This window comes from Panthera onca, chromosome C1, assembly GCF_046562875.1.
Source record: "Panthera onca isolate mPanOnc1 chromosome C1, mPanOnc1 haplotype 2, whole genome shotgun sequence".
Classification (NCBI taxonomy): domain Eukaryota; kingdom Metazoa; phylum Chordata; class Mammalia; order Carnivora; family Felidae; genus Panthera; species Panthera onca.
Window position 1 is genome coordinate 149,804,163 of NC_138346.1, and position 12,561 is coordinate 149,816,723.

Below are 12,561 nucleotides of genomic sequence, written 5' to 3' on the forward strand. Positions count from 1 at the left end.
AATCTACTCCCAAAGCTAAGACTACACTGTATACACTGTATGTTGGCTAACTTGACAATAAATTTTCTTTAAAAAAGTGAGGTTGGTTTTGGGTACCCCCAAACTTTGCACTTTAGGGCCATCATTTTCCTTTGTCAACACAGGTACTTGGATGGAAAATTTTGAGAAAACCCATCCAAAACTACACACTCATAAATTACTATATATTCCACATTATTTACTGATCAATGAAAGGCACTGAGCTGGGTATCAGGAATACAAAAATGCACAAAACGCAGTCCAGCTCCTCCTCTGGGAAGGAGTGAACAAGACAGACATAGCTCTGCCCTCTGGAGCCTACTTCCAGCAGGAACAGCAAGTTATGAATGTGTGTATCGTCTGAATGAGCAGGCATCCTTCCCCGGGTACCGTACACGTTCACAACCAACTTTTTCACTTTCATTTAGGTATCATTCCCTCTTAGATCACCAGGAGAAATAAAAGATTTCTAGTTTCAGTGGTGACTAGGTTATATCATTTACTAAGAGAGGGAACACAGGCAGAAACAAGTCATATGGAAAGACAAGTTACTGATGCAGTAATTGAGTGTTTGAGGCTTCATCAGGAGGCTCCACATGGAAAGTTTGAGAGCCAGGTGGAGATCTGGTCCAGAGCTTGGAGTGAAAAATTGCGGCTGGAGACACAGATTTGGGAGTCACAAGCATAGGTAGCTAATGCCATGTAAAGAGATGGGCTGATTTGCAACTTTGTTAACACCCTCTACAAAATTATATTGTATTGTTGAAAGATGGCATAATATGTTGGGACACACCAGCGCTTAAGTGCCATACAGGGCAAAGCAAGAATGGAAGGAAGCTGACAATGAGAAGCCAGAGAGTTTGAGACCCGCTGAATCGTGGATGCAATCAATCCAAGAGGAATTTCATTAAAGAGAGTTGTTCAGAGTCCACTGGAAATGAGGTCAAGCAGGAGAGGATTTAGTTTGTGACGTGTTAAGTCCACAACCCATAGAAGTGTTCCAGGACGACTGAGGGAGGCAAGCATACTGAGAGTAATCTTCATTTTGAAGAAGCGATGTAGTGGGATCAGAAGAAATCCTGGTGTCTCTGAGCAATGGCTAAGGTGAAGCGGCAGTGAAAAAAAAAATTCTTATTTCTTGTCTGCCTTTAATAAATTCTTATTGAAAGCTGAGAGCTTTGTTGGGACCACTGGTTCAGGACCTGCCTCTTCTCAGGGTTCCTCGGGAAGGAGCAGAAGCAGACCCTGCTCGGCAATGTGCGCGCCCCGCCTCCATCCTAAGACCCTGGCCGAGAAGCAGGAACGCGTCGTAGCCGCTGGGGGGCGCAGGCCCCGAACTCCTCTGCGAGACTTGGGGCGGAGCCAGCCGTGGGGCGGGCCCTTGGAGCAGCTTCCGGTTTCCGGCGGAGCCCACAGTCGTCGCTCGCAGCCGTCATGGCGGCCGAGGAGAAGGACCCCTTGAGCTATTTCGCGGCTTATGGGAGCAGCAGCTCAGGCTCCTCGGGTGAGGAGGATAACAGCGAGCCGGAGGAAACAAGTCGCAGGGCCCCAGATCCTGCGAAGTCGGCGGGAGGCTGTGGGAACAAGGAGGAGAAGAGGCTGCCGGGACCCGACGAACTATTCCGGAGCGTGACTCGCCCGGCCTTTCTCTACAATCCGCTCAACAAACAGATAGACTGGGAGAGGCACGTCGTTAAGGCGCCTGAGGAGGTGAGGTTCCCGACCCGATTTCCCGGTCGTAGTCCCGGCCTCCGCCCCCTTCCTCCTGAGCCCTCTCCTGGGGACCGGCAGTCTGTTCCCCCACACGCAGTCACCTCCTGCGGGTTGCCGCACCGCCCCCTCCCACCTCCAGCCCTGGGGAGCCCGGGTCCCCTTCCCCAGCCTGGTGGGTGTCGGACCGACCCGCAGCCCCCGCCCCCTTGTGAGGAGACCCAACCTCCGCGCTCGGTGCCCCGACCCCGCGCTGCGAGGACTAACGGTGGTGACTCCCCCGCCCCCCCCGCTGCAGCTTCTCCCCGAGACCCCTTCCCTTTGACGCCGAAGTGCCTGCGGTGCTGCCTCCAAGACAGTGTCTGCTGCAACCTCCTGAAGGGGTCAGCCTTGCCGTAGTATCTCTGAGACTGGATTCTTCTTTGGTAATTAAAAGTTATTAGCTTTATTCATATAGGGAACCCTTTGGCTTTCACTTAACAGTATTGTGATTTTGATGGAAAAAAAAAAATGTGTCTTTAAACCTTAAGAAAAAAAAAAGTCAGCCTGAACAATAAGCGAACGGCAGGGAGGTGCATGTGCCCATACGGATTGTAGGAACCTCGGTTCGTCACGGTGCGTCTTAATGTGTTTGCTTAACAGCCTCCAAAGGAATTCAAAATATGGAAGTCAAACTATGTACCACCTCCGGAGACCTACACTACTGAGAAGAAACCTCCCCCTCCAGAGCTGGATATGGCAATAAAATGGTCTAACATATATGAGGACAATGGTGATGATGCCCCACAGAACGCTAAGAAAGCTAGGCTCCTGCCTGAAGGGGAGGAGACAGTGGAATCAGGTAAGGCGAGTCAGACTCCTGTGATAATACCTTTTGGTCCCTGTGATGAGTTTTAAAAGGAGACATTTAATGAGTGAAATTTAAGTCTAGCGGTTTAACAAATTAATTATGGTGTACGATTATTATTTTTTGCTGTATTTTTGAGAAAAATCCTATATATTCGGCTTGGCAGTGAAGTCTCTGAAAGCTCAACCAGTAGTATTTACTGTGTTTTAGAAAAAGATCATGTTATTCAGGCTTTGAAGCAAAATCCCTAATATCCCAACCAATAGTATATGTGATTTATGGTGCCTTATTACAAGAGTCAGTTAATGCATGGATTCTTTCTTGTGATTGCAGCTTTGAAGCGCTGAAGGCTTCATTTTATATTAAAGTAGTTGTGATTTGAAGCCAAAATTAGTGTGACAAAGTGAGTTTAATTGAGTATCCCTGCGTGGTAATAGGAAGATAATGACTTAGTTGTTTATGGTATCATAATTTCATCTCTTACTTAGAGTGTAAGTAACCACAGTAATCTCTGCTTACAGACTTTTACCCAAACCACCTCTCAAATTCCATCCTTCACACTGCAGCTAGTGATCACTTTCTAAAAGTCCTATCTGATTATGTAACTCACCTGCTTAAAACCCTTCACCAATAAATAGCATAGAGTCAAAGCCTTCTGATGGCCCTGCCTTTCTCTCTATCTATATTTCGAATGGTGCTTTTTCTAGCGCTTCAAGATCTTAAAATTGAAAACTGAATAGACCATGCTATCTTACGGTTCTTTCAGTATATGTTGCACATTAGTCTGGAATGTTCTTCCCTCCCTCCTTACCTTTGGCTGGTAAACTCATTCATCCTTCAAAATCCAATTCAAAGAAAAAAATGTCAACACCTTCAAAGTATTTGTTCCTCTGTACCTTGTATGTGCTAATGCTGTTGATTGTACTTACCATTCTTTATGAGATGATTTGTTCATAAATCTGTCTCCTTTATGAATAGGAGTTCCTGTACAGTTTATAGTACATTTTAAATACTCAGTGGATGGGCGCCTGGGTGGCTCAGTCAGTTCAGCATTAGACTTCGGCTCAGGTCATGATCTCTTGGGTCTGTGAGTTCAAGCCACACATCACACATTGGGCTCTGTGCTGAGAGCTCAGAGCCTGGACCTGCTTTGGAATTCTGTGTCTCCCTCTCTTTCTGCCCCTCCCCCACTCATGCTCAGAGGTCTCTCTGTCTCAAAAATAAATAAACATTAAAAAAAATTTTTTTTAATACTCAGTGGATAATTGTTGAATTATACTAAATTTTTATGAAAGGGCATGCCAGTTAAACAAATTTCTGATAGTTTCATGAATCAAGGGCTACTTAGCTCCTTTTACAACCAGGCAGAGTGTTTTAAGAGAAAGGATAACTGGTAGTTGTTCAGTTTTGATTCTACTTGGCTTTTCTGTTTCTTTTACTGATGTCACAATGCAGATTAGAAGTCACTAATGAAGGCATATCTTCAGTAAATGGCATCCTTTTAGAGATGCCAAAATGAAGTTGGCATTTAAAAAACTTCATAGTAGGGTATTTTATGTAATTAATAAAAACACTTTTGCATAAATAATGTTTAATCCTTACAACACCTTGTGAAACCACATAGGGAAATATGGAAATGAGAACTTCATGTGACTTGTCCACAGTCACAAAATTAGAAAATGCCAAGCTGCAAATAGGTACTTTCACACAATTTTTAGAATTCATTGTCCTTAGCAGCCTAGTACAGAAATGGTACATGATTCATTGTTACTATTTTATAGACAAGGAAACAGTCTCAGATTAAAGAATTGGCCTAAGCAAATTCGCACAACTAGGAAGAGGCAGAAAAAGAAAAATTCAGGTCTTTAAATGGAAATGGTGCCTCATTAATTTGGGGTTTAGTCTCTTACTGTTTTGCAAGCTGTAGTGCTTGTAGCTGTTTTGTAGAAAGTAAGACCACTAAAGTTGATATTCAAGCAAGGTACTATAGGTTGGTGCTCTGTCTTTGTTCCTATATGGAAAAAGTGAGGGTTATATAGCAGGACAAACAAAGAATTGTCTTTTTTCCAGCTTGCTTATTGAGTTCAGATAGGTAATTCAGAGTTCAGTTAGGTATTGAGTTCAGATAGGTGTGGGAATATTGTAATTCCCATAGATGATATCTGTTCTTTTGATTATATGATAGTCCTCCAACAGCAAGTGTATATGTATACAATATCAACAGAATCATAAGGTTAAAAGTTTAATCCTGGATCGTAAGGTTAAAAGATAATCCTGACGTCTTTTTTTTTTTTTTTTTTTTTTTAAAGTTTATTTTGAGAGAAAGAGAGGGAGAGAATCCTAAGCAGGCTCCACGCTATCAGCACAGAGCCTGTCAAGGGGCTTGATCTCACGAACCGTGAGATCATGACCTGAACCGAGATCAAGAGTCGGACACCTTACCGACTGAGATGCTTAGGTGCCCTGATCCTGAAATTTTTAATTTGGACTCTAATGTTGGTTAACCATTCAGAATCCCATACCATGTTCACAGAGTCACTATAAAATTAATCATTTTTTACCTGTATTTTTTTAACTTATAAAATATCTTGTTTAATAAATTCCATTCTCTGAAATTATTTAATTTTTAGGTTATTAAATTATTTTTACTTTCCCTTCTCATTTTTTTAAATGTTTATATTTGAGAGCGAGAAAGTGGGGGGAGGGGTAGAGAGAGAGGGAGAGAGAATCCCAGGCCGGCTCTGTGCTGTCAGTGCAGAGCCCAGCACGATGCTGGATCCCACCAACTGGGAAATCAGAACCTGAGTGGAGATCAGGAGTTGGTCACTTAACCATTTAACCAACTGAGCCAGCCAGGTGCCCCCTCCTTCTCATTTTTTGGACTTTAGCCTTTTTTTGCCAGTTAACTTATTCCAGATTTTTTTCAAGTTTTTTTAAATATTTATTTTATTTGTATTTTTTTAAATTTTTTAAATATTTATATATTAGAGAAAGAGAGAGAGAGAGAGAGAGTGCTAAAGGGGAGGGGCAGAGAGAGAGATACAGAATCCAAAGCAGGCTGTAAGCACAGAGCCTGACGCAGGGCTCGAACACACAAACCTTGAGATCATGACCTGAGCCGAAGTTGGGCGCCAACCAGTTGAGCCACCCAGGTGTCCCAGTGTTTATTTTTTGAGAGAGAGACAGAGTGTGATTGGGGTAGGGGCAGAGAGAGGGAGACATAGAATCTGAAGCAAGCTCCAGGCTCCCAGCTGTCAGCACACAGCCCAGTGCAGGGCTCAAACCCAGGAACTGTGAGATAGGACCTGAGCTGAAGTCAGATGCTTCACCAACTGAGCCACCCAGATGCCCCCCCCCCCTTTTTTTTTTTTTTTTTAAAGATCTGGGAAAGGTTCAAAACTCACCAAGTCTTGCTACTTGCCAGCACTTCTTGTTTGGTAATTGTGAAATGCAGATCACTAAGGCTTAGATATTAATTGTAGCTTTATTGACGTGTACTTAATCGTGAAATCCTAGCTAAAGTAGCTAATGCTTTCCTTTTTTTTTTTTAAAGAATTTAGAAAGTTCATATTAATGTAAACTTATTTACCTCAGGTGGCATGAATTCCATATAGAAGAATTGTTTCCTTACTAGTGCATCATCTGTGGTATATGGCACAGACTAGAAACTCACTAATCTTGATAAATGAACATTTCAGGGTGGTTTTGTTTCTTTTGTTTTTCCTGTTCTGGTTTTTAAGGTAATGCCTTGTTTTGTCACTAGGTGGCATTAGCTCTTCAAATTACCGATAGGAAATCATTTTTCGAACTATCTCAGGATCATCTTTTTAATATGTCAACAGTGGATTTTATAGCAGAGTTAGAAAGTAATTTTGGTTTTTATACTATTGAAAATAATCTCAAGCAATGATGATGATTAAATAATTAAAAAAAAAACAAAGGCCTTGGAGTATTCGAGCTGTGTGCCACATCAGTTGGTTTGTACATTATTTTTGTGTATATATGATAAACAGTACTGATTAAAACCCTCGTTTGTAAATTCCTATGATGATTCAATTAATTTTATTTTATCTTACTGCTTATAATATAAATATATATATGTAAATCCATAAGTGCTTTATGAAATATAGGAATAACATCACCATACTGAGCTTGAAGATGAATGCAGATGAATCACCCGCAGTTGTTTCTAATTATTCTCCACATCAACAAAAGGAGATATTCTGAGTATGGTACAGTTAGGAGAAGGGAACTGAAGGCTTAAGGTTGTAAATGTATTTCCTCCATAAGGAGTTTAGGGTGTGATATCAGCAGCTTCCCCAATTTTTTATTTTTAAAAAATTTATTTATTATTATTATTATTATTATTATTATTTTATTAAGTAAGCTCTACTCCCAACATGGGGCTTGAACTCATGATCTCAAGATCAAGAGTTGTATGCTTTACTGACTGAGCCAGTCAGGTGCCCCTGCTTCCCCAGTTTTTTCATATAAAGGCCCCTTTCAACATCAAAATATTTTATAGACCACCATATGATAGTTGTTGAACTTTCGGTATCTGTTGATTGAGAAAGTAAAGCCAAAAATGCAGTGAGTTCAGTAATGTGCTTAAAATAAATGTATATTTTAAAATTAATTCCTTCTACATTGTATTCTATCTAAATGGAGTTCTTAAAATAAAGCCACACATTTGTTCAGAGAGAATACAGTTTCAGTGAAACATCTACCTGTGAGTGCTTTTTAAATTTCAAAATAATAAGAATGGGGGTTGTAAATAGAGAAGGGAGTTGTTCTGTGAGGAGAGAAAGCAGATTTGAAAGGAAAGAACAGCTGATCACTGCTTAAACAGTGTCATGGTTGGATCGATACTCTTGGTAAAAAGAGCAGAATGTGTTCCATTGTTACAAGGTGTAGATTATTTAAATATATACAGTATATAAGCTGTAGAATATATATGGGATAGCTTTTTTTCAGAACAGATCTGGTTTTCTCATTTTAAAGTACCTGAATCCAGCACTAACAGGTCACTTTGTGAATTTTGTATAACACTACAATTAATTTCTTATTTCTACCTGCACTTTAAAATCAGAGATCTAAAAGTTAATTTTTGGTTTTTATTAGGATACTGAAAGAAACATAAGTTGAAGATAATGATTTTGGTCTAAAGTCAATCAAATTTTAATACTTAACTTTTTTTTTTTAATTACTGATTGAAACTTTTCCTTTCCTGTTTAAAGATGATGAAAAAGATGAGCATACTTCTAAAAAGCGCAAAGTAGAACCAGGAGAACCAACAAAGAAGAAAAAGTAGAAAATGACAAATCACAAGAATTTCTGGACTGCGAAACTTGTTGAAACGGTTTTTTGGGGCAGATTAAGTTGATATTTTAAATTATTATGAAACAACATCTCCATGAAAGTACATGTTAATTAATAAGTATTGCTATGGGAACTTTCCACTGTAGAATTCATTTTTTTATTTAAAACTTTATTTAAAACTCAAGTGGTGATTTGTGATTGTGAAATTGACAACACTTGGAAGCATTCTTGCTATCACAGAGTTGGTGACATACTTTGAAAGTTTTGTCACACGTCGACATGCCAATGTTCTATGAACCTTTTATAAAGGAATATATTTTTAAAGTAAATATATTGTAATGTACTGTGAACTTGTAGGGTGCTTTTCAACAGTGTTTGTACAGTGTAAATAGATCATGGAAATAAAATTACTTATTCAATATTGCTATTATTGCATAACATTAACATTTGAATATTTGTCTGTGACAAGTAACCTCTTTGCCACATGGTGTTTTAATAGTAGGTATTACCATTTAGGGAGTGCCTCTTGTGTTCCAGGTGCTTCGTGGGTGCTTTTTCTCTGCTCTTCAGACAGCCTGGTAAAGCAGAGATTAGTGGCTTCATTTTATAATAGAGATTAACTTACTCAAGTTTCCATAGCGAGTGAGCAATGATTTTGTGACTTAACTCAGGATACTTGACTTCCAAAATCATCAAATTAAGCCACCTACCCACCACTCAAAATTTAGTTGTCTTCTAAAGGAATTGCACTTGTCCTCTCTTTTAGGTACTCTCTGTGGTAAGTAGGGAGATCTTCCTCTTCCCTGATTGTATTACTGCACCTTATCATGTAAGTCTTATGTGATGGTTTTTCCTTAATTTCCCTGTTAAATAGTTTGCTGAAGATAAGGATTCTGTATAAAGAATTGCCAGATGTAGCAAACAAAAATACAGGATACCCAGTTAAATTTGAATTTTATGGTAACAACATGTTTTTGTATGTGTAATATTTGGGACAACTTACACTAAAACTTTATCTGAAACTCAGATTTAACTGAGTATCTTGTGCATTATCTGGCAACACTACTTCTGTTGGATCATCTTTACATGGTTCCTATTTTAATGCTTTGCATATAGTAATAAACAAGAAAGCAAGGGGTGGTCGAGAAATGAATAATCTTTGATTTTACTTCTACAGTCCAAAATGCAGTGCCCTTATTTGTAGCATTTTAAACTATAAAAAGGAGAGGTTATACATTGTATCAGTCATTTCATGATTCGTAATGCCTTTAAGAGACAAGACTTAATTACAGGACCTGCACATTCAGTGTATGAGAAAAAGACTTTGAGTTAAAAAAAAAAAAATCCCCAGTCCAGTTGTTTTTCTCAATACTGGAAACCAGTATTTGAAAAGCTATAAAATTCGTGTAGTTAGAACATGGATTAAGTAGACTAAGATTTGTAAAAGTCATTAAAAGATACGATGCTAGCCATGGTGTTTTGTGGAATGAGGAAGGAACATAACAGTATGATGGCTTCAGTAGACCTCACACTTAAAAAAACTAATTGTATAGCTGCTTATCCTTTAGGTTTATAGCTATATGATTCCCAAAATTGAAGTAATTTGTAAAGCAAGAAGTTTTTAGTTTAAAGCCTTTGTATGTGAATAATTTGGAGGGCTACGGTATCATATTAAGGAATGGCATCAAGTGATAAAGCATGACTCCAGTATGACACCAAACTAAACAAATAGAATTATAATTCTGAGGCTGTGATTCCCAGATCTGGAGAAGTCTGTAGTCTGGATACATGTGTTAGTAGAGCAGATACCTCAAGAAGCTATTGGAATACTACAAGATATAAAAACTAGCATGAAGGTACACCTCATACAAAAACAAAACAAAACCAGCAAGCCACTGTCTGGAAATCTAACCTCTTTATCACCCATTGGTTCAACTCCCAGCTCTCGTTGATTTGTTTATGACAACAAAAGCTCATTAGATCAGTCCCTAGTGGTGCTTTGAGCCCCCCTTCTAGGAGATAACCGAATTGGGGTGGTGGGGAGGAATAAATACCACTTTATTAGAAGAGGGATTGATACTTTAGACAGGACAGGTAGTGGCTACACTTGTGAGATCATTACGTAACCGGCGGGGAGATGTATACCAATGTGAGTACAGGTCAAGGTAGTTCTAATTTAGGAAGAAGGAGGCTAAATATTTTTGAGCAGTCTGAATCTGCCGTATGTGTTTCATTGGGTTTCTTTTCAGAATATGGCCAAAAACAAAAGGGGAAAGGGATCTCTATCCAAGTTGTTTCTTTTTTTAGTCACTTAATCATCAAGTGATGATTAATCAAGTCACTTAATATTCCTGATTATTTCCTCATCTTTAAGGAAGTGAAGCCACATCAGGCATAAATGGCTTTCTTTTGTGCAAGGATAAAATTTGAGAAGAACTAAGCATTTGTGGGTCATATTTTAAAATTCAATGTGTGAATAGCATTATGGAGTTATGTGGAAAACATTCTAACTGGAATCGAAGAACATTACTGAGAAAAATTGACACTGCTTTTTAACCATTAAAATACAAATATTTCTGGAACTTATTTGCAAACTTGCAACTTCCTAGTTTAAACCGTTAATGCTGTGTAGTGCTTTTGAGTTCACAAAGTTGAATCATAGCATTTTATTTTCCAAAAACCTAATGAGGTAGGTTTTATCATTTCCAAATTACGGAAATTGAAAAAACAGACCCAGCCAGCTACAGCAATATACCCACAACTATGCTTAGTTAGCTTCAGAATCTGCAATCCCATTCCATGTAAGGTTTATGGAGTACCTCTTGGTGTAAAGCATTGTGTTAGGAACAAAGGGTCCATCTTTAAGCAAAGTCACGTTGGTAGCCATTAGGAGGAAGGACATGCAGGGACTGAGTCTGACCAGCTGCAGCAGTTCAGTAGAGCGGTAAGGATCTGCTTGAACTAAGGCGTCGGGAGAAGAGACAGGGATATGAGGAATAATACTGCTCAGCTGGATATAAAGGCAGAGTGAAATTTTCTTTTATTGCCAACTCTACATATATTTAATTAAAATATAAATGGGCTAATGCAGGTTTGAACATGACCTACATATAAAACATGTTGCCACACCAGATACAAAGCCCTACTAGAGATATTTTAAAAATATAGTTATTTTTACAGGTATCTGAATAAAGTCAGCAACTTTGAATAAGTCAAATTTTTGACTAATTAAAACCATAGCTGGACTTTAAAATATGTCATTGGTGGTATTTTGGATGTTCGTGTTTTTGTGTCCATATTGAACTGCTCTATTTTACTACTCCATTATCACTTAGTACAGAAGTTCCAGGCATTCTTAGAAAAAAAAAAAAAAAAAAAAAAGTGGTAAATTCCCAGCAAGTGTTTTGGACTTTTCATTAAATTCTAAAGCTTTCTCTTTTTTCTTTACACAGTTTTCCCAATATGAAACATGGCATTGCATTGTAATGGAAAAAAAAAGAAAAGATACCAAGAAGCATTTGTATGTATAGTCCACAGAAGAGGGACTCTGCCTGTTCTGTCATTGACTAGAACAATGCCTGGCACATAGAAGGCACTTGATATAACTCCTAATTGGTGATGGTGAACTGAATTTTCCCCCTCTGGTTTAGGGGTGATCCTCCAGAGGCTGTGTTTCCAGTTATATAGGCCAATAAATCTTAACAACTTAAACCAGTTCGAGTTCAGTTTTGTCATTTTCCATCCAAAATATCCTAATTGGTGTGAAACTCTACTCCCTTGGTTTCTTATAAGGTCCCATGTTATCCTGGTTCTCTTCTTTATTTCTTCTCTCTGGTCTCTCTGGCTCCTTCACTTCTGGTTGCCCTTGAATGCCAGTGTAGCCTATGTTGTTGCCTTCTCATTGTCTACACTGGTTCTTGACAATTTCAGCCAAGTTCACGACTACCACAGTAACACTATGATGGTTCCCTACACTGTATGGTTTGTCAGAATGTTCTTGTAAAACCCTAGATTTGTGTATCCAATTGTACATCTCTGCTTGAGTCTCAAGGGCCACTCACATTATGTATGTCCAAAACCAAACACATGGTGTCAAAACCCATATCACCTCCTATATTTTGTTTCTGGCTAATAGAGTTACCATCAACCCAAAAATCTGCCCTCTGCTTCACATGGGTTTAGTTACTAAATTCTAAGGGTTTTCTCCCCTCGTTCTCACATACTTAATAATCCCCCTCTAATGAGTCATTTATAATTTCCCGGGTATGCTAGTTTCATAGTTCTGTGTGTTCAATTGTACCGTTTGTTTACCCTGGCCTTTCTCATTCTACTTAGCGAACTCCCTCTTATTCTCTGAGATAAGAATCCAGGTACATATTCCCTCTCCTGTGCACCTTGCTCTTTATGTCTCCTGCACCTGTCCGTTGCTCTTTCCTGTGCTCAGTACTAAATAGCTGACATTAGCTGAGTACTTAATGAAACCAGTAACCAAAGGGTTAATGGGACTACTCACAGCTGCAGACTAATAAGTGCAGCTGCAACTTTTTACTCAGACTTTTTTCATACCTTTTAAGTCTTTCTGACACTCCAAGAGGTGGATTTGAGGCTTGCCCTCCAGTCTCCTTGTTTGGCTGCCTCTCAAACGCCCTCCTTGCTACATACTCAAT

At 39.1% G+C, this 12,561-nt stretch overlaps 1 protein-coding gene across 1 annotated transcript; it reads left to right on the forward strand.

Moving 5' to 3' along the window:
- Positions 1 to 1,407: 1,407 nt before the first annotated feature.
- Positions 1,408 to 9,298, forward strand: CC1H1orf52 (chromosome C1 C1orf52 homolog). The gene is made up of 3 exons (XM_060624612.3): positions 1,408 to 1,728; positions 2,371 to 2,569; positions 7,813 to 9,298. The coding sequence occupies exons 1-3, from the start codon at positions 1,453 to 1,455 to the stop codon at positions 7,884 to 7,886; spliced, it is 549 nt and encodes a 182-aa protein (XP_060480595.1). The 5' UTR covers positions 1,408 to 1,452; the 3' UTR covers positions 7,887 to 9,298.
- The last annotated feature ends 3,263 nt before the right edge of the window (positions 9,299 to 12,561 follow it).

Bases quoted from the DNA above. Each gene is read 5' to 3' on its own strand.
- CC1H1orf52 (XM_060624612.3), top strand. From the start codon at position 1,453: ATGGCGGCCGAGGAGAAGGACCCCTTGAGCTATTTCGCGGCTTATGGG. The intron at 1,729-2,370 runs GTGAGGTTCCCG...TTTGCTTAACAG, and splicing joins TCGTTAAGGCGCCTGAGGAG to CCTCCAAAGGAATTCAAAAT. The intron at 2,570-7,812 runs GTAAGGCGAGTC...TCCTGTTTAAAG, and splicing joins GGAGGAGACAGTGGAATCAG to ATGATGAAAAAGATGAGCAT.